We start from the raw sequence: 22,911 nt of genomic DNA on the forward strand, positions 1-22,911 counted from the left end.
GAATCTCAGGGTTGTATTTGGTGACATATATGTACTTTCATGATAAATTTACTTTGAACTTCGATGCCTTTACAGTCATGTCATGTTATGTTTGTGAGCACTTCCTCGTCTTGCTAACTGTTTAATTACCCATCACTATCACAATTATATGTGGAGATATCATCAGATTGATTAGTTGTGATATTGCTTTGCTCTTTCCAGTAGATGCTAGTTTTGCTGTTTGAGATCAAACTCACTATGATAAAAGGTAGTGAGCTTTATCTGAATACAAGTCTATTTATTTATTTTGTGATTCAGCATGGTATCGGGCCCTTCCAGCACTACCCAGTTACACCCTTGTGACTAATTAACTTACTAACCTGTACGTCTTTGGGCTGTGGGGTGACGCCCACACAGTCATAGGGAGAATGAACAAACTCCAGACAGACAGTGGCAAGAATTAACTCTGGGTATCCTGCACTTTAAACGTTACACTACAGTTTTGATGATGTTTATAATCATGGCTATGAAAAATTTGCCTTATGTTGAAAGGCTGGACAAGTTTGTGTTTAAAGAATGGAGTCAGTGAAAGTAATGAGACAGAAACAGGCTCTTCAGCCTGTTGCTCTGCCAGCTGTCGAGTCCCTCTCCACGCCAACCCAATTGTCCAGTACTCAGTCCTAGTCTTTCTCAATAACAACTTTGAAACAGACAGAGATACAGGCCTAAGCTGATGGATGCTCAGTGACAGCCATTGTGCACAAGTGCAAGGCAGTGACAATATCCAGCAGGAGAAAACTCACCCCAACATTCAGTGGAATAGCCGTCAATGAATGCCCCTCTATCAATATCCTGCTGAACTTGCATTTAAGGAGGTGCAGAAACTAGCCCATGACTGTTTTTCTAGAGCAACACACACAAAATGCTGGAGTAACTCAACAGGTCAGGCAGCATTTCTGGAAGGGAATAAACTGTCGATATTTGGGTCCATAACATTCATCAGGAATGGAAAACAAAGGGGCTGAAGCCAGAATAAGAAAGTGGGGGAGACTGTGTTATTATCTGTGCAAGGGGAAGGTGATCCACATTAGCCAGCAATATAGACTGGCCATTACAAGGGCAGCATTTTAGCATAGTGGCTATTACCGCACAACCTGTAAGATCGGGATCCGATTCCCACTGCTGTCTGTACCTTCTTCCCATGGCTGTGTGTGTTTCTTCTAGGTGCTCCGGTTTCCTCCCAGATTCCAAAAGATGTACGATTAGGGTTAGTGAGTTGTGGACATAATATGTTGGCACCAGAAGCATGGCAACACTTGTGGGCTGCCCCCAGCTCATCCTTGCTGATTTGATTTGATGCAAACAATGCTGGGGGTTAGAGAAGTCAAAATCCACGGGGGGCACAAAGGGAAGAAAGAGGGTAATTTTACACAGAAGGGCATGAGAGGGAAAGAGGAGAGGAAAATTACAAGCAGCATCAATTTCTCTAACCTCTGGTAACTTCTCCCCCTCCCCTCTTTTTCAATTTCCCATTCTGGCTCTCTTCTTACCTTTAACCTTCTGCTCACCTATCCATCATCTCTCTCCTCCTTACCCTCCCCCTTTTTCCTATCGTCTACTCTCTTCTCCTATCAGCTTCCTTCATCTTCGTCCCTTTACCCCTTCCACCAATCATGTCCCAGCTTCTGACATCATCCCCACTTCCTCATGTACCCAGCTTTCCATTCACCATTCCCACCCATCTATCACCTGCCAGCTCATACTTCTTTTCCTCCACACCCATTTTGGCGTCTTCCCCCTTCATTTCTAGTCCTGGATGAAGGGCCTCGGGCCAAAACATCGACAGTTTAAACCTCTCCATAAATGCTGCCTGACCAGCTGAGTTCCTCTTGTGTTTTGCGTGTGCACTGCAGATAATAAAACAGATGCAAGCCAATACTTGTCCAACAAACTAATTTATTAGCCAGCCACAGAACTATGAAATCGTTCAACAAACTTTGGTACAAAGAGTATGGATGTCAATAACGTTCCTCAAAGAACCTGCAGCAGTCCAGCCGCTCTGGGTATCATTCCCTGCTGTAGTCATCTGCTGTGCTGGAAGAAAAGGCGTCCAAGAGTTGGATTGCGGTGAACAGGAAGAGCTATCTTAACGCATGTGATTCTACCTACAACACCTAAGCTCAAAAAAAAAAGAAAAACTAGAGTTTTGCAAATGCCATTGAAAATTCTTTGACCAAAATGAGATATCTGAAAGCGGTCTGGAGCAGAGTGATGTTTGTACACATACTAGCCATGAGGAGCTGGAATATTTCTTTAAAAAAAACTCTTGCTTATTTACAAATATAGGTACAATAATAGGCTTGACTCAAGAAACTGATATTTATAGTCCATTAGAATTGCGTAAATGATCCAGTCTTGCGTCAACACACTGAACACATGTTTAAGACAGCTGACATATCTTGATTTTATAAGGTAGCAAATAGACGCAGGCGAACCTTATATCTTGTTTTTGAAGAATAAACGACGAATTTTTGAAAACACGAGCATTAAATAACAAATCCAGCTAGATTGCTGCCAGCAGCCCTTTCCCCTTTCCCTTTCCAATCATGTTCCATTCTTTGAAACACCAATTTAAAGTCCCGCTTTGCCATCATCTTTCTCTGTTGACCAGCAAATGAAACAATATTCACGAAGCAAATTAAATAACATTTAACCAATAACTATAAAAGCCACGACATTTTTATTTTGGAAGTAGGCTCTGGTGACTGGGTAGAATGTGCATGGCCCAGAGATTTCGCCTGATGCTGGACACGCCCGGAACTGTTTAAATTCGCAGTGTTATCTGTCCATCTTTCCCCCTTTCATATACACGTCTGCAGGTCAACTGTTATTCAACCCGGGACCATCTGGAAATGGTATTTACTCGACTCCACCAGCATTTGTTGCACGTCCGGAAGAAAAAAGCTCAGTTCAAATCTTTGCGTGAGGATGAATGGAAAGTCACTGATTTAACAGCCATGAGATGTGGCAAAGTCGGAGCCTCTACATTTGGTATCAACATGCTTGCTGCCAACTCCGCCCAAACCTGTGTTGGCTTCAAGGCTCTCTATCCATACCCTCCCCTCGCGATCTCTGTTTGGTAAGCTTGCTCTGTATCAAACAGGTAACCGTCTGTAAAATGTGCGTGTGATCTTCGCCGCGTGCATCAAAGATGCCGAGGTGTTTCGTGCGTCTCAATCTGTGCAGGAAAGACAAATCCTGCTCTCTGAAACCACTGGAGGTGTTGAAAAGGCGGAGAAGGCCGGTGCTGCCTACACCTGGCCGGGCTTTCAGTGGGAAGTAGTCAACATTTAATTTAAAATGATGCTTGGAAAACATACAAAAAGAGGCCGGTGCTGCCCCCACCTGACCAGGCTTTCAGTGGGAAGTAGTCAACATTTAATTTAAAATGAGTTGGAAAATGTACAAAAATACACGTTAAATGTTAGTGCTCTTGGTCTGTGCCAAGCAGCGGCCCTCTGTCCCAATGTGTCATGCTAGTAGAGAAAAAAAATACTAACTGACATTAGAGTGTGATGCAGAAACTTGCCACAATTCAGATTTGCTCCAGTTCATCCGCTGAAGTGATTTCAGTCTGTGTTCTTTATTTTTTTCTCTCAAAAATTATTTTCTAACAAAATCTCCATGCTGCTTCCGTCACTGGCTGCACTGTAGAAACTATGACCAAAGAAGGACAGACAGCGGCAAAAGGGTAGGTTGGGAAATTCCTTTCGGCTTGTACACAACGGTCTCAATTTACTTCCTCGGCGCCGAATCTAAAGGCGAATAGGAATTGAAACATTTGCTTCAAGATAAGGTGCGCGACAAAAAAAATGTCTTGCCAGTAAACTCGAAACAGTTTAGGAGAACGGGAAAGGAGGACAAAATTGTTGAGGGAAAACCAAGCAAACACAATGATGTCCTTTTCGTGATCAAAGTTCTTGCGGTGTCCCCAGATCCATTGGGGATTTCGGCGATGGAGGTTCGTGAACTGAGGAGCTTTGTTTTAATTAATATGGCCTCCACACGGCTTCTTCCAGTCTCCCGGTAGTGCTGATGTTTGTCGGGGAGTTGCTGTGGCTGCCATCTGCGTCCACCACGTCGCTCTGGCTGGGTAGGTTTGGATTGAGGAGGCTCGATCCCGTGGACGCATTAGTGCAGGCGGGGAGGACGCGGGGCGGCGACCGCTCTCCGCCGGCCATCATGGAGAACTGGTAGGGGCCAGTGGAGGTGCCGTAGTAGAGATGGTACGGAGAGGAGCTCGTTTGGAATGGTCCCGCCTGCCCCTGGGCAGAACCGGGATACGGGGGAGGCAGGTAGGTGTAGCGCGCTGCAGTGGTCATCGCTGACATGCCAATCCCGATGCCGCTGCTCACTGGTGTCGGCGTGTACGCGAAAGCTCCCGGGTAGTGCATGCGGGGATCCGCGAAGCGGCTGTCGGAGAGAGAAGGGAGAGCCGGGAACTGGCGGTCGATTCCCATTCTTGGGTCCCCAAATGCGGTGAGATCGGAGGCTCCTGCAAGAGAACACCGATCTAGTTGGCTAGGTCACAACATTCAACACACAACAGGCAACTTCCCCCCAAAGTGCTCAATGTTTGGGGGTTTAATCCAGTTGGAAAATAATGAATAACAACGGAAGAAATAATTCCAATCAAGACGAGTTAGATAGGAAGGAGCATGCTGGTCTTCGGTCGGGCATTAAGTATAAAGATTGGGATGTCACGTTACTGTTGTAGACACATTTGCAATATTGTGTGCAGTTCTGGTCGCTTGGCTATAGGAAGGATAAGTTGCAGAGGGCTGGGGGGGGGCGGAAATGACAAGGATGTTGCCAGCGGCGGGGGTGTGGCGTTAGTAGAGTTATAAGGAGAGACTGGATACTGCGGGACAGTTTACATGAGGCGGAAGCGGAAGGGTGAACTCACGGAGGTTTAGAGAAACTTGAAGAGTCTAAGTAAGGTAGAAGGTCGCCATCTTTTTTTTTCCTTGGGCTAGGGGAGACTAAAAGGAGAGGGCACAGATTTAAGGTGAGGAGGAGGAAATTTTTAAAGAAGGCCCGAGGGACAGGCTGTAGTAAAAGAGGGTGTTGCATATATGGATCATACCGCTGGAGGTCGTTAGTGGCAAGTATGATTACAGTACACAGTTTGAAAACATTTGGACAAGTAGATGGAAGGGCATGATTTAGAGCGATTTGGGCAAAAGAAAGGCAAATGGAACTAGCACAGATAGGCAGGCACATTGGTCGGCATGGAGGGATTGGGCCGAAAGGTTGTCTTCCTGCTGAATATCTCTTTCGCTAAAACAGAAAAGGCGTTTTGTTTTATTTTCTCAATGTCCTGGCAGAGAGCGGAGATTAACTTCTGCCCAGAATCCACCTCAGATGGAACAAATACTTTGCACACAAAACACTCATGTCTGCAGATTGTTCAATAAACTATGTTAAAAGTATCCTGACTGGTTATATCATGGTCTGATACAGCAACTCCAACGCAGAAGAACGCAAGAGGCTGCAGAGAGTAGTGGACGCCACCCAATCCATCACAGGCACAGTCTTCCCCACCACTGACAGAAAGTAGCATTGATCCCCACCATATGGGACGTGCCCTCTTTTCTCCGATCATCAGGAACCTGAAGTCCCGCCCCGCCAGGTTCAGGAACAGCTACTGTCCCGCAATCATTAGGTTATTAAACAAATCTGCACATGCCTAACCCTGGATTTCCAGCGTTCGCAATTTTCTCGTGTTTGTAACCCTACCTCAGCAAGGAAACACTACGAACCATCTCGCACTACAATGGAGTTCTCTCTCATTGTGTACTTTGCAAGTTCGTTCTCTCTCTCTCCCTCCCTCTCTCTCTCCCTCTCTCTCCCCCTCTCTCCCCCTCCCTCTCCTGTGATGTGTGATGCGGCTGCGAGTATGTCTTCCCATTGTACGGTTTCCTCACCGTCCCTTGTGCACAGGACCGGAGCTCTAATTGAAATACTTTATGTAATTCGCAAACGCACGGCCTGAGGAAATTTCCTCTTTGCTTTTGTCAAATAAGGGGTGAGAAGACAAACCGAAGATACTGGATTGTATGGCGCCAGTAACAATAATGTGAAGGCATCTTTTTATGTACACTACCAGGAAATGTAATTCTGTAATGTAATGTAAATGGAATTCTCTGCCACAGGAAACTGTTGAGGCCAGTTCATTGGCTATGTTTAAGAGGGAGTTAGATATGGCCCTTGTGGCTACGGGGGTCAGGGGGTATGGAGGGAAGGCTGGGGCGGGGTTCTGAGTTGGATGATCAGCCATGATCATAATAAATGGCGGTGCAGGCTCGAAGGGCCGAATGGCCTACTCCTGTACCTATATTCTATGTTTCTATGTTTCTATGAAATCCCCTACTTGACATCCTGACAATGACGGTGTGTACTTTTAAAGCATTAGTAACGTAGCAAATAAAAACCTCCGAATTGCATCAGGACAGCTGTGTCAAACAGAATATGATGCACACCACATAACGGGAAGTTGAGGCCGGTAACGAGAGCTGACCAAAGCGGGCACCTTAAAGCGGGAGAGAGAGCGCCACGGAAGGCTACAGCCAAGGTGCCTGGACATTAAATTCAGGACTAGTCTCGGCGAGCATGATAACAGTTCCCAGTTCCATGCAGTCTAGGTTAAATGTCTCGGACACACCAATTCGGGATGGTAGTGAACTCCCGGTTGATCTGCCAGGATCAAAAAGGTTTCCTGCTGTCAGACCAAGCGGAATCGGGATTTGTTGTGGTTGTGATGGGATTTGTGGCCAGTCGATGACAAACACATGAAACCACTTCCTTCTTCCACAAAGTGACCACATCTATCTGGGCCGTCTGACTGTACAGAGAGGCAATTGTCAACCACAGACTGCATTCTAATGCAAACGTTGATTACTTCATCATCTGCCCAGTAAACTAATACATCGGTGATCTTGGTTTGGCTCCTTGTTTTTTTTTTGCCTCAGGAGCTTTCCCTCGGTGTTCATGGAGTTAACAATGCGCACTGTGTCCACGCAACTCTTGCACAATCCGCACGATGACTAAAGCGGCAGACTCACTTTGTAGATTTGCCATGTTTGGGAATAAACATAACCATTTCTTTGCTGAAGATGCGAATTTTAGAAAGATTATCGCATTTAAAAGGCTTTGTGTGTGTGTGTGAGAGAGAGAGAGCGAGTGAGAATTTTACACTAAATGCAAACTCTGGGCAATTCTGTAACAGCTGTTGTAACCTACATGAGATTATTATAAACTTAATTGAGGTACTGAATCAGGTTGTTAGTTTTTGATTTTTTTTAAAGTTATGTATAATTTATAGTTACGTTTTTTTCTTGTTATGTTGCTTATATGTTTCTAAATGCCTGCAATGTTGCTGCTCGTAGCACCTGTGCATACGCGTACTTGTGCGCGTGAGAATAAACTCGACTTTGACCTTGACCTACAGTGACGGGGTTGCAACCCCCACTGAGGTTCTTCTACAACATGGAGTTGTAACTTGCACTGAGGTTGCTGTAACCTGCGCTATCGTCCTTGTAACCTATGGAAACCTACATTACAATAATAATGGAAACTAACTCACATGAACTTCATTTGTCGTTGGCCATCTTGGGGACAGTTGACCTGTTCGCGTCGGCTACCCGCACTAATTACAAGTCAGTCCGGTTCACTCCATTCGCTCGCTTTCTATCCCTCCAACTGGCACTAGGGGTCACCCTTGCGCTCAAAGGACTGAATGCCTCAGACACAAGAGATTCTAAAGATGCTAGAAATCTCGAGAAACACACACTAAAAATGATGCAGGAACTCAGACTGCACCTGTGGAGCGAACGAAACAGTCGATACTTTGGAGTCCCGATGCGGGGTTTCGGTCCGAAACGTCCAAATTCCTCCAGCATTTTGTGTGTGTTACCTAATGCCTTAGGGCGCCCGAGACGCTTCAGTTTTCTCGGCCTTGAAGCATCAACTCTCTTTCCTTATCACAGATGCTGCCTGATCCGCTGAGTGCTTCCGATATTTTTGTTATTTTGTATTTCCAGCATCTGCAGTTTCCCCCCTTTTACCCCTGCCCGAAGCTGCGAGTCAGATAGAACCTCAGCGCGTCTCAAAACAAAGCGATCCGCCACAAGGAGGATATCTTGGTTGGAAGCTGGATATATCACAGCGGTGGCAAGTCATGACAACGTCTGCCAGACAAGGTGCGGCGGTGTTGTGAGGGTAATCAGACTGTGGAAGCACACACAGGGTGACGAGCCAAACTATGACGTGCTCAGCAATATCAGGCAAAGCCGGCGTGGTCTGTAAAGAGTGCATTATTTGAGAACTAGAGGTAACGACTGGGGGAGTGTCTTTTGTTTCTAACCTGTCTCATTATGTGGCGACTGTACTGTCGTCTCTCCTGAACGTCAGTGGGCGTTCCGCCTCACTAAAGTTTCCGACATTGCAATAACTTTACTGCCTGGGACTTGCCATTTCGGGAGGGCCACACTGTTCAGGGGAATTCCCTCACTCGTCCTTAGCCCAGGAACGAGGGGCCATGTGTCTGCCACCCCACACCCTCACACAACGGCAAGCAACTGAAAGCTTTTCACCGTACATCGGTACATGAGACAATAATAATCCAATTACCAATGTAGACGGGAATTTGCACCAATACCGTCTCCTGCTCACACTCCATAGGGAAGCTTACGTACGAACACCCTGACACCTCCGTCTCTCCGGTTTTGTCCGCACTATGTGCTTCGGCAGCACTTTCCCCGGTAAAGCTTCACATCAGCAAACTTATCTTTACGACAGTCGGGATCTCGCTTAAATTCCAGCCTTGGGACCTGAGATGCACAGTATCCCCGAATAGTCCCATTGACGCTTGAATACATAATTAAGGACGGCACCCCCTTTACTTCCTACCCTGAGCGCGCACATATCGGATGGGACACCCACTCCATGTCCTCGCAAGTGCGGCTCTCCTGTAACCTCTGTTCACATCTCACTGCGTCTCCCCTCAGTGTGACGTGTTCCCTGCTTAACACACAAAATGCTGGAGGAACTCAGCAGGCCAGGGTCGACCCGAAACGTCGACTGTACTTTATTTTCCCCCACAGATGCTTCCTGGCCTGCTGAATTCCTCCAGCAATTTTTGTGTGTTGCTCGGATTTCCAGCATCACTTGTTTGCTCCCTGTTTAATCTTCCTGGTAATCTACATTTTCCAAGACAAGAAAGTTCTATACACTGGGGTCTTCTTGCAGTCTTTTTAATAGATTGTTAGATTAAATAACGTGTCTGGTTTTCTCTGTGATAATTCGGAAAAGTACATGATCAAAAGTTAGACTTCAAACGTGTTGTCATGTTTGTTCGGCAAATAAGAAAAACAGCCTTTCCTCTTCTCATTAGATTGAAGTTTGTTTCCTTTATCAGTCCATTTTAGACTAAAGGGTATCCTGAGGTTATATCTATTTGTATTTAAGGGACTAGTCCGCTGTCATGGGGTTCCACATAAACATCGGAATAGGCACGTATCATGATAATTAACCCCTCGTGAGAGTGGTCCGAAGGCTACAGGTACCTCCATGTTTTTAAAAATAAGTGGAGACTTCAATCTGCTGGGCTATCCCGCAATCATCCCCGTTAAATGTGCCACCTGCAATATCCGCAGTCAGCTCAGAGGGGTAACCTCGGCCAACTCTTTCGAAGCGCAGTTCATTTTCTCCCCCCTAAAGGTCACTTCTGGCTAATCTTTTAAAATTTATGGCTCACCTGAAAGCCGGCTGGAAATTTCGGCTGTGATTGTTGGCATGCCGCTTGCCCGGCCGGGGGATATGGGAGTTGCAGGGTGAACGGAGGGTGTTGTGATCTGCCCGAGGTAAGGGTAGGACTGATCGTAGCTCCACGGCGGAGAAGGCTGAACGTGCCTGGTATCTGTAGAGAGAGAAAGGTAGATGGTGTTGGTTTACATGACAGCTGGAGAGAAAATAAAAACAGACCCGGCCGCTTAGTGTGGCATTATTTCCCGACCTAAAACATAGGGGCAGAGTCGGGCCATTCGGCCCATCGAGTTTGCTCCGCCATTTATAATCCTTATCAATCCCATTCTCCTGCCTTCTCCCTGTAACCTTTGACACCTTTACTAATTAATTAACCTTCACTTTGAATATACCCCAATGACTTGGCCTGTACAACAAATTCCACGTATTCACCACCCTCTGGCTACAGAAATAACGGGGAGTAAACAGTCAGCGTTTCCAGCCGAGACCCAAATTCTATCGGCACTTGTCTGTGGCGCTGCAGAATCTCTTCCGTCTCTGACAGCACCAAGGCTCTCTACTTCTGGAGAAATTATTTCAAATACTTTGATTTCAATGGGGAATAGGTGGCATCGTTGACATTTCCCATAGTTACATGCACAGTACTCAATCTAAGGGAGCGGGAAAATTTATTTTGAACTTTACTTTGTACTTTGTAATGAGGAGCAGACGTGACACATCCATTTTCAAAGAGACCAATTCACTGCGGACAGCACTTTCCTGGGGAAAGGATCCTGTGACCTCCCTGAATCCACACACCAAGTTTTATCTTAGTGTTGAATGCTTGAATCACAGTGGGAAATCTCATGGATCTGAAAATGGCAAGAAAGTCTCCAGATCTGTAAAAATTATCTCCCCCCCCCCCTTTCTACAGATGCTGCCCAACCTGCTGAGAGCTTCCATAGTTTTCCATTTTGAATCTGGTGCCCGGGTCAACCCAGGAGAGGGCTGAGCACCAAGACGCCCAGCAGGAGCAGAGCATTGACTACTGCATAACCTAGTTCTGTGAAGGCAGCCGCTGGAGTTAGGGGGAGAGTTGCTCATGGAGCCACAACCCGCAGGTCCAGAGGTGCAGGCTGACGAGCTAGCAGCACAAAAATAGGCCCTTCAGCCCAACTGGTTCCTGCTGACCACGAAGACCAACTAAGCTCATCCTATTTGAGCACATTTGGCCCACATCCCTCTAAACTAGAGGTTCCCAACCTTTTTTATTCCATGGACCCCAGGGTGGGAACCCCGGCTCTAAACATTTCCTTTCTTTGTGTTTCTCCAATTGTCTTTTGTTAATATACCTATATGAACCATTTCCTCTGGCAGCTCATTCCTTTCAAGGACCACCGTCCATGTGAAAATTTTGCCCTTCAGGTTCCTATTAAATGTCTCCGCTCTCACTTTAAACCTATACTCTTTAGTGCTTGATTGCGTGCATCACCAGATCTATGCCCCCCAGGGTTTTATATAACTCTTAGATTACCTCTCATTCTCCTATGAGGAACAGAGGAGGAGGAAGGTCACTGGTGGAAGTCACAGAAACAGTGCAGGAGGATGAGATGGAATGTACGGACAGCAAAGTACTCCTTTTAATGGAGAGAAACGTTTTCTAATGGAACCGTAATCACAAAGTCCAGCTCGCCCCTCTCTCTCATCCTCAACGTTAATGCAGTCCACAGTAATGAGGCAAGAGCACCTAGATGACTCATTATAATCCTCCATATCTTTGCTTGCTGGACAATGCACATGAGTTACAATCCAGTCCCTGGTCTGCTGACTGAAATATATTTATTTACTATTTTATTTAGAGATACTTCACGGTAACAGTGTTATGCTAATGGCTGCACTACAGTGCTGCCCGGAATGATTCGCGGCATCTGGTTACAGTGACATGAGGGACATAGTGTTTCTGTGTGCACTGCTCCACTCAGATCCCCCTAGTGCAGGCAAATGTAGTCTCTTCCTGTTGGGTTCTTCTAATGGTGTTTCTGCTGCTCTCCGAGTTTCCCAGCACACTGCAAGTTACTAGAGTGGTTAAGAAGGTGTATGGTGTGATGAACTTCAGTAGTCGGACGATTGAATTCAAAAGCCGTGAGGTGATGTTGCAGCTTCTATAAAACTCTGGTTAGACCACTGCTGGAGCATTGCGTTTAGTCCTGGTCCCCTCATTACAGGAAGGATGTAGGAGCTTTTAGAGAGGGTGCAGAGATGTGTTTATTTTGCAGAGAGGCAGAATAGGCTCTTCCTTCGAGCCACACGGCCCAACAACTCCTGATTTAACCCTAGTCTAATCACAGGATAATTTACAATGACCAACTAACCTAGCAACCGGCACATCTTTGGACTGTGGGAGGAAACTTGGAGCACGTAGAGGAAACCCACACGGTCACAGGGAGAATGTAGTACTCCTCATAGGCAGCGGTATGAATGCGCTAGGATGCTGCCTAGATTGGAGAGTACATCTTATGAGGCTAGGTTGAGCAAGTTAGAGTTTTCCTCTTTGGAGTGAAAGAGGATGAGAGGTGACTTGACAAAGGAGTACAAGATTATAAGAGGGATAGATAATGTGGACAGCCAGTGCACAATGGCCAAAATGAGGGCCATAACATTAAGGTTTTTTTAGGAAAGTAAATCGGGTTGTCAGGGGTAGTTTTTTTTACAAAGAGTAGTAACTGCATGGAAGGTGCTGCTTGGGGTGGTGGTAGAAGCAGATATATTGAGGACATTTAAGAGACTCTTAGATAGGCACATGGATGAAAGAAAAATTGGAGGCTACCTGGGAGGAAAGGGTTAGATTGACCTTGGAATAGGTTAAAAGGTTGGCACAACATTGTGGGCCGAGGGGCCTGTACTGTGTTGTATTATTCTATGTTCTTGCCTAATATGTATCTCACTGACCAGGATTCTTTTTGAGTGAATTTAGGGGACAATTCCCTCTCTTCCCTAGGTAGACAGAGTGCGTTGCAACATCTCTCTGCTGAGGGCAATGCGTCTTTGAGAGCCACTGCCCTTCAAAGTTTGATGAGTAGCAAACTGTTGGAATTCAATCAAGTTGATCCCTTCTGGAACAATGCAGATTTCATTTCAACTCATGTCACTGGGTGTAAACCCGTTTCTATGTCCTTTCAGGATCCAATTGGACATTAGTATTCTACACAATGTTGGTTTAGCACAACAAAAAGGTGAAGTCCATTTTCTAGACTGCTTTGTGATTCCTGAAGCCACAGTCAGACACTGTATGTTCCTTACATTCCATATCTGCAGTAAGAACCAAAAGCCCTGGTATTTTCAAAGTACTGTATACACTGGTCCAAGCAAAAATACCAAACAGTTTCAAAACAACACTTGTTGCCAAAATGGAGATATAGCTCTGCCTGGGGCAGTGTTTAATCTTTGCAAATTCAGCAAAATACCACACCTAAATCCTGGCAGTAAATAAAGAACAGACCCAAAGAAACACTTTCAGGCATGCTGGGTCACCCTGTAAGTAGGTACTGGATTGTGTTTATCTGTCAAATAAAGTTAAGAATATTGAAAGCTGACCAATGAGGAAAATCTTTAACAGACTGGCGAGAAACAGCAGGCTCTGTATTTTGTACAGTTCATTATCAAAGGGGCTGATATCTGGAAGCCTTTTGGGTATGAGTTACAAATCAGGGATATAAGGTGCCCCACAGGGTGGAGATAATCTCTACCAAAGGAGGTGTAAGGTGCCTTCGCTGTGCTAGCCTGCAGGCGTAGCACCTGCTTAGCCCCCAATCAGGGGCATGTGAGGCCATGGGAGCAGATGGTGGATGGTTGTATGAGCAGCCAGTACATACCACAAGTCCTGGTTATACGACCACTGATGCCAGGCAGACAGTCCCTGAAGAGTATTGATAATGGCTGGGGTCACCCGTCTTGTAAAGGCACTGCCCAGAAGAAGGCAATGGCAAACCACCTCTGTAGAAATATTTGCCAAGAACAATCATGGCCATGGAGACCATGATCGTCCACATCATACGACACGGTACACACTGATGATGATGAAACTGCCCCAAACTCAGTGGGGCAGAGTTGGAGGGGGTGAGTGGTTAGTGATGCCATAACGAAAGGAGGCTGTCTGCCATCGTTCACTGAAGGATCCCATGGTGATTCAGTAATTTGATCAACCCAATGAGTCAGTGCTGGCTGTACTTCCATTTCTTTTCTCTTTTCAAATTTGAGAGAACAACGTTTCTCTTTCCTGACGAAGGGTCTCAGCCTGAAACGTCGACTGTACCTCTTCCTATAGTTGCTGCCTGGCCTGCTGCGTTCACCAGCTTTTTGTGTGTGTGTGTTGCTTGAATTTCCAGCATCTGCAGATTTTCTCGTGTCAACGTTTCTCTTTCCATTGGATTAACCTCTGGCACATTGGTTATTTGGGACTTTAGACTAAAGGGACAACAATGGGAATGAGGATGGGGAGAGTGTTTAGCGGACAGTGGGATTTATATCACAAGTCAAGGTAATCTCTGGGATGCCAATGTCAGTTCACTTCCCTTAGGATCATTGCTCAGAATATTAGCTGTTGCTTTCTCAGTTCCCAGGGCCAACACTTTCAATCCAATTACTAATATGGTGCAGTTCACCATGTCAAGAGGACACAGTCTCACAGGTTTCCTTGGCCTACTCGGAGTTATCAAGTCTTAAAGCCAAACCGCATAGAAACAGACCCATCAGCCAAACTGGTCCATGGCAACCAAGAAGACCATTTGAGCTTGTCCTGTTCGCTCTATATCCCTCTAAATCTTTCCTCTTCACGTCCCTGTCCAACTGTTTCTGGATGAAGTAGGCATCAGCTGTGAGAAGATGAAGGAATCCAAGGTTTTCAGAGCTGGAGTGATATCCCAGAGATATCCAGACTTGGACTGATATCCCGGAGTAACATCCCGAAGTATTTTTCATCAACTAGGGAAGGGTTTTTCTGTATCTTGTTTTCTAGAATTACCCTGGGTAATTATCGGCCTCTTCAGTTTACCCAGATCATGTGATCTAGGGTGGTAGAACTTTTTTTGCCCCAGTATGGTGAGATTATGGGATCTCTGCAGTGCACACGTCTAAAATCTGGGAGGACATTGCACTCAACAGATACACCAGGAGGGAGCTATGCTACATGAGAACGACCTCCAATGTGCCGCAGAGAACAAGTGGCAAAGAGACACTGAATAACCAAAAGACCCAACCATGAACCTCAGCCGCCACTTACTGCAGCAGAATATTTGCATCCTGGGTTGGCCTGTACAACCACGCGTAGACCCACCGACATACAGCCACTTAGGAGAACATCATATATGAACTGATTGATTGCAGAGGAAAGAAGAATGGAGAGTGGCAGCAAGAGGTTCTGATGTCCAAAGCCCTAATGTGAATTGAATGGCTCCCGTCTGTGCCTTACTTTCTCACTTTTCCAACAGGCACTAGGTTATTTGCCAGGATGGCAAATAACCATGAACACATAGACAGATAGCCCGGTCAACACCATCCAGTATCAGCGTGTGTATGAAATAAGGGAAGCTGTCTGCCTACAAGTCAAATATTGTCCATTCATAGACTGTGTGGCAGGCAAATTGATCTCCTTCTGGCATCTTTGGTCCTCCTGGATACAATTTCCAGGAAATATTAGAAATATTTTAATCTTAATTTGTGGTTAAAGTTCCTTCAAGGGTAATTTAACAACACCTAGTATTTTAATGAGAGACTGCGGTAAACCCAAAAGGTTATTTAGTAACAGCAAAGAAATCCCTAAACCATTGCCTGAGGCACAGACACTACCATGCCCAACTCCCTGACCAGCATGGAAGATAAGTCAGACGTATCTTGAGGGGAATCCCCAGCGGAGACGTCCTGCGGTTGACAGTCAACAACCTGAGTGTATTGTGGTCAGGTCACATGGCAATCTTGTACTTGTGACATTTCCCAGAAACACCCTGGACTGCCATATATGCAGAGGAAAAACTCTGAAATGCTTGGCAACCTCCTCGTGCATGTCAATAAGCTACAGTAGTGAGCGGCCAAAGAACCAACTTCTGGAGTTAAGGAAGCCTGCCAATATTCAGACCATTCAACAATGGTGCCCAGAGGACACCACAAAGGTTTTCTAGGTCAGAACAGGCTTCCTTCATGTCAAATTCCATGCTGAATATGATGCAGTGTTACAAAGTTTACCTCAAAATGTATTGCCAGCTACCTTAAAAATCTTCTTTTGAATCCCCTTTTACTTTGGCTTCCAAATATGACCCCGATGACACAGGCAGCTAACAATCTGCTCATTGTCTCAGACAGGTGTTAGGTTTGAGTTGATTCAGAGCCAAGCCGTGGATCTCAGCCAAATCTCTGAGCAAAAACATGTACCAGCCATCCGGCGCTGTTGCTGCAGCAATTCAAAGCTCATCTCTCTCACTTTCTCACACACACACACCAGACAGAGGCCGGATCAGCCAACAGCCAGTTTTTGGGTTAACGTCTGCAGACTATCTGTAAAAATCAGACAAATGTCTGTTTGGTTTTACCCTGCCTTCCAAGTTATGTGACTGCCCTCCAAAGCCCAATAGTAAATGGCATTGATAAAAATCCTAGCGTAAGGCTTTCAAAACCCCTGATCTGAAATATTAAGGGGTAGAAATTTGAAACCTTGCTCCTGTGCATTGGACCATATTTCCGAACTGTGGTTCCACTGCCGCCAGCAGCTGAATTGCAGAAGCAGTCCTCCAAATACATACATTACTCCTTTATGTATGTAGTGCAGACAAAGGCAAACAATTTTTATTTGGGTTAAGTGTTGATTTTGGACTAAAAATCGAAAACAGGAACATCAAACTCAAAGGAGGAGTTGGCCATATGTTGTTTGAAGCAAGCAGTGCCTGGACTGGTGATCAACTTGTCCACATTCGCACTCAATTCCCATTTCCTCTGCTTCCCTTAATGTCATATGAAGTACTGATATACTGAATGGACTGGGCAGGGGAGAGTGGGATGGTGCCACACTGTAGTCTCAATGTTCTTGTGCTGGCAAGCTTTAAAAATAAAAGTATTTTCCCAGTCCAGGCTACAGTCCAAACTTCTTCTGGGGAACATATGTGTGGACAGGATTAGGCTTGGCTATCATGTCCTCTGCGAAAAAACAGCCTGCCAACCTTCGCTTATGTTTGAGAAATGGCACTTGGAAGTGGTCCCCAAAGACAGTCAGAACCAAAGGACCACACCCTGTCAAAGGCCATCTACTTCGAGGGATAATGGGAGAAAAGAAATCAGCAGATAACTATTTCAGAAGGCAGCATGTGTCCAGATACAGCCCCCTATCCTTATAGAACATAGAACATAGAATAGTACAGCACAGTACAGGCCCTTCGGCCCACAATGTTGTGCCGACCCTCAAACCCTGCCTCCCATATAAGCCCCCACCTTAGATTTCTCCATATACCTGTCTAGTAGTCTCTTAAACTTCACTAGTGTATCTGCCTCCACCACTGACTCAGGCAGTGCATTCCACGCACCAACCACTCTCTGAGTCAAAAACCTTCCTCTAATATCCCCCTTGAACTTCCCAACCCTTACCTTAAAGCCATGTCCTCTTGTATTGAGCAGTGGTGCCCTGGGGAAGAGGCGCTGGCTATCCACTCTATCTATTCCTCTTATTATCTTGTACACCTCTATCATGTCTCCTATCATCCTCCTTCTCTCCAAAGAGTAAAGCCCTAGCTCCCCTAATCTCTGATCATAATGCATACTTTCTAAACCAGGCAGCATCCTGGTAAATTTCCTCTGTACCCTTTCCAATGCTTCCACATCCTTCCTATAGTGAGGTGACCAGAACTGGACACAATACTCCAAGTGTGGCCTAACCAGAGTTTTATAGAGCTGCATCATTACATCGCGACTCTTAAACTCTATCCCTCGACTTATGAAAGCTAACACCCCATAAGCTTTCTTAACTACCCTATCCACCTGTGAGGCAACTTTCAGGGATCTGTGGACAGGTACCCTGAGATCCCTCTGCTCCTCCACACTACCAAGTATCCTGCCATTTACTTTGTACTCTGCCTTGGAGTTTGTTCTTCCAAAGAGTACCACCTCACACTTCTCTGGGTTGAACTCCATCTGTCACTTCTCAGCCCACTTCTGCATCCTATCAATGTATCTCTGCAATCTTTGACAATCCTCTACACTATCTACAACACCACCAACCTTTGTGTTGTCTGCAAACTTGCCAACTCGCCCCTCTACCCCTACATCCAGGTCGTTAATAAAAATCACGAAAAGTAGAGGTCCCAGAACAGATCCTTGTGGGACACCACTAGTCACAATCCTCCAATCTGAATGTACTCCCTCCACCACCACCCTCTGCCTTCTGCAGGCAAGCCAATTCTGAATCCACCTGGCCAAACTTCCCTGGATCCCATGCCTTCTAACTTTCTGAATAAGCCTACCGGGTGGAACCTTGTCAAATGCCTTACTAAAATCCAAATAGATCACATCCACTGCACTACCCTCATCTATATGCCTGGTCACCTTCTCAAAGAACTCTATCAGGCTTGTTAGACACGATCTGCCCTTCACAAAGCCATGCTGACTGTCCCTGATCAGACCATGATTCTCTAAATGCCCATAGATCCTATCTCTAAGAATCTTTTCCAACAGCTTTCCCACCACAGACGTAAGGCTTACTGGTCTATAATTACCCGGACTATCCCTACTACCTTTTTTGAACAAGGGAACAACATTCGCCTCCCTCCAATCCTCCGGTACCATTCCCGTGGACAACGAGGACATAAAGATCCTAGCCAGAGGCTCAACAATCTCTTCTCTCGCCTCGTGGAGCAGCCTGGGGAATATTCCGTCAGGCCCCGGGGACTTATCTGTCCTAATGTATTTTAACAATTCTAACACCTCCTCTCCCTAATATCAGCATACTCCAGAACATCAACCTCACTCATATTGTCCTCACCATCATCAAGTTCCCTCTCATTGGTGAATACCGGAGAGAAGTATTCATTGAGGACTTCGCTCACTTCCACAGCCTCCAGGTACATCTTCCCACCTTTATCTCTAATCGGTCCTACCTTCACTCCTATCATATAATTGAAGAATGCCTTGGGGTTTTCCTTTACCCTACTCGCCAAGGCCTTCTCATGCCCCCTTCTCGCTCTTCTCAGCCCCTTCTTAAGCTCCTTTCTTGCTTCCCTATATTCCTCAATAGACCCAGCTGATCCTTGCTTCCTAAACCTCATGTATGCTGCCTTCTTCCTCCTGACTAGATTTTCCACCTCACTTGTCACCCGTGGTTCCTTCACCCTACCATTCTTTATCTTCCTCACCGGGACAAATTTATCCCTTACATCCCGCAAGAGATCTCTAAACGTTAACCACATGTCCATAGTACATTTCCCTGCAAAAACATCATCCCAATTCACACCCTCAAGTTCTAGCCTTATAGCCTCATAATTTGCCTTTCCCTAATTAAAAATTTTCCTGTCCTCTTTGATTCTATCCTTTTCCATGATAGGGAACATCATGGAAAATCTCTCTAAAAAAATAATACACAGCTTTGCAGGAAGCATTAAGATACAGTGTGATTATACACACTGCTATGAAAACTCCCCAAAAGACAAATACTGTTACACATGGATTTTCTGTCATTCTGAAGTTGTAATGTGATTATTCTTAATCAACAAGTGTATGACTTGTGGAAGTAGTTTCCATTGGTTTTGCTCACTATTGAAAGTCCATTCATAAAACTACAATAGCAGTTTGATAATAAATCTGTTTCCATTTGTCTTTTTACATATGATTTAAATTATCCAATTTGAAGTCAGTCCAGTGCTTCAGAAACTATTTTTCCGTTTCAAACAGTAAATAATCCATGCAGATAAAATCTGAATGATTTTATGAAGACATTTTTAAAATATTTTATGAAACTCAAAACACATTGGTTTGGACAAGTAAAAAGAACGGCGTGAACATTATTTTTATTGAAATTAAAATAAGTAAGTTATTTCCAAGTTTTCCCTCCTCTCCTAAAAGTGCAATATCTGGCTAGTTTATGATTTGATCTGGCTTTTGAGCCTCTGCCCAAATAACCATCTCCTATGATATACACTGACAAGATAAATATGGATGAAAAAGTCAGTTTTGAACATCTTGTCTTAATTAGCAAACACAAACACTCCCAGTTCCTGATCTGTGGAGATGAATGGCACACTAACTTTACTTAAGTACTGTAATCCCGTTCCTTCAGAATTGACTGGACCAAAGTTAGATTAATGCCATGCTGAAGGTGCATTTCCAGTATGAAATATTGCAGACTAGGAATGTAAGACCAGGCTATACAAAAACATGACAGGAGAAGCAAGTATTTTTCTTGGAACAGGAGTTACACGCGAGACAAAAAGATGATTCAAAATAAAGGAGGTAGTAGATTGTGCAGATTGGAAGACACTGCAATAAATACAATGGATCTGAACACATGAACGCAAGAGGATCTGCGGATGCTGGAAATCTTGAGAAATGCACACAAAATGCTGGTGGATTTCAGCAAGTCAGGCAGTAACTGCAGAGTGGAATGAACAGACAACATTTAAGGCTGAAACTCTTCATCAGGATATTCATTGATAAATGCATTCCGTGTCCACTTTATTAGATACACCTGTTTATTAATGCAAATATCTAATCAGCCAATCATGTGGTAGTAACTCAATGCATGAAAGCATGCAGACATGGTCAAGAGGTTCAGTTGCTGTTCAGACCAAACATCAGAATGGGGAAGAAATGTGAACTAAGTGACTTTGAATGTGGAATGATTGTTGGTGCTAGATGGGGTAGTTTTGAATATCTCAGAAACTGCTGATCTCCTGGGATTTTCACGCACAACAGCCTCTAGAGTTTATAGACAATGGTGCAAGAAACAAAATAAAAGCATCCAGTGAGTGGAGGTTCTGTGGGCGAGAACACCTGTTAATGAGGGAAGTCAGAGGAAAATGGCCAGGTTGGTTCAAGCTGACAGGAAGGCAACAGTAACTTAAATAACTGTGTGCCACAACATTGGTGTGCAGAAAGGAATCTCTGAATGCAAACACGTCGAAGCTTGAAGTGGATGGGTTACAGCAGCAGAAGACCACGAACATATGCTCAGTAACCACTTTATGAGGTACAGGAGCTACTAATGGAATGGCTACAGAGTGTACATGAATATCGTGAATGGCAGAATCTTCAAAAAGTACATTCTGAATAATAGAGAACAATTCAAAGTACTGATTGAAGCTGATACTGATTAATACTAATTATTTAGTGGTGAGATATTTGAAAGAAATGGATCTGAACACCTTTCTAGTTTCTCATTACTAAAACTAACCACTTTAATCAGTATTTTTGATCATCTCTACTGTACAATATTCACATATGTATCAAAGAATATGGACAACTAGACAGACATGTTGTACCTTGTCAATGACTGGCTGCTGCAAATTTGTAATAGAATCAACAATTCCAATTGTGGAATATCAACTAATTTTAGAAGTTGCAACATCATTGTACAACGATGGAAGGTACACAAACAAGTGGCTGTCAAACGCAATGATGGAGAATCTATATCATGTTGCATTAAAAGTGGCAGCAAAACTAACACTTTGATTTTAACACCAGACTACTCAGGGGTTATTTAAAATACAACTGGATTTTAACTGAGCTCTTTTGTCCCTGGCAATCTCACCTGGTTTCACCAAACGATAAAATCAGGTCTTAAATGACTGACATCAAAAGGGTGACAAACAAGAGAAAATCTGCAGATGCTGGAAATCAAAGTAATCCACACAAAATGCTGTAGGAACTCAGCAGGCCAGGCAGCATCAATGGAAAACAGTGAACAGTCGATGTTTCGGGCCGAGACCCTTCACCAGTCCTGATGAAGGATCTGGACCTGAAACGTTGACTGTACTCTTTTCCTTAGATGCTGCTGGGCTGCTGAGTTCCTCCAACATTTTGTGTGGATTAATCAAATGGGTGACTTCACTCTCTGCAGAGTAGGGTCAGGAATTATATCCAAATGAAGAAGGGATGGTTTCAGCTATCCTCGTTACTGTGGTATTGAACAAACCTATCTCAGAATTTTTCTAAACGTTAATCTAAGGCATGAGAAGGGAAGCTGGTTATGTAATTGAGTTGTTAGTATGTATACTACTCAGATGCTGTTGTCTTAGTTACTGTGAAAAAGATTTTCAATTGTGTAGCCATATTAGGAGATGGTGCAGAGCTGAGATAATGTGTGAAAACCTCTTCGTTAAAGTAGTCGAGAGGGTCCTAACCTGGGTCCATAGTTCCCTTGTTTAATGGTATTAGTCTGTGGCATAAAAAAAGGTTGGGAAACCCTGAAGTAGTCTCTGACACAGAGACTGTTTGTGCAAGTAATTACCTGTCTGTAATTTAGAAAGATTACATGGATGAGTCGGACCAAAATTATACGGTCATTAAGCTGGGAGAGACATGGGAGTAGGCGCAACTATTCATAAGGCTGGAGTTATACGGTTAGAAAGGGATGGGTGCAGATACAAATACAGCATTGGGAAAGCAGAAACTATACAACAGAGATAGGGGACAGCAAAAAAAAATGGTGAACCAGCTCATGAATAAGGACTGAAGGAGACTTGAAATGAGTGGAGTCAAGGCGGCTGAGATAGAACACATACATTACAGCACAGTACAGGCCCTTCAGCCCAATATGTTGTGCTGAACTTTTGAGCTACTCTAAGATCAATCTAATCCTTCCCTTCCCACACAGCTCTCCATTTTTCTATCATCCATATGCCTATCCAAGAGTTTCTTAAATGCCCCTAATGTCTCTGCCTCCACCATTATTCCGTGTACCCGCCACTCTCTGTTTCACCTTGTGCACGTCTATCAAGTCACCTCTCATCCTCCTTTGCTCCAAAGAGAAAAGCCCTAGCTCACTCACTCTATCCTCATTACCATAAGAAAAGAAATATTCCAGAAGGACAGGTACAGGTGCAAAGCTTCACCGATAACTAGTGCAATTGTTAACCATTTTCTTTGTCTGCTCTAGAACAA

The 22,911-nt window shown here is 44.6% G+C and overlaps 1 protein-coding gene across 3 annotated transcripts in view; it reads right to left on the bottom strand.

The window, feature by feature from the left end:
• Positions 1–1,925: 1,925 nt before the first annotated feature.
• The window catches only part of runx1 (RUNX family transcription factor 1), a 238,526-nt gene continuing 217,540 nt past the window's right edge, over positions 1,926–22,911 (bottom strand). For all 3 annotated transcript variants that reach the window (XM_063050442.1, XM_063050441.1, XM_063050443.1), the window contains 2 exons: positions 9,797–9,958; positions 1,926–4,534 (listed from right to left, as the gene is read on the bottom strand). In XM_063050442.1, the coding sequence (XP_062906512.1) occupies positions 4,029–4,534; positions 9,797–9,958 (668 nt within the window). In that variant the 3' untranslated portion in view covers positions 1,926–4,028. The remainder of the gene's footprint in view (positions 4,535–9,796; positions 9,959–22,911) is intronic.

Source organism: Mobula hypostoma, chromosome 6 (genome assembly GCF_963921235.1).
Source record: "Mobula hypostoma chromosome 6, sMobHyp1.1, whole genome shotgun sequence".
NCBI classification, from domain to species: domain Eukaryota; kingdom Metazoa; phylum Chordata; class Chondrichthyes; order Myliobatiformes; family Myliobatidae; genus Mobula; species Mobula hypostoma.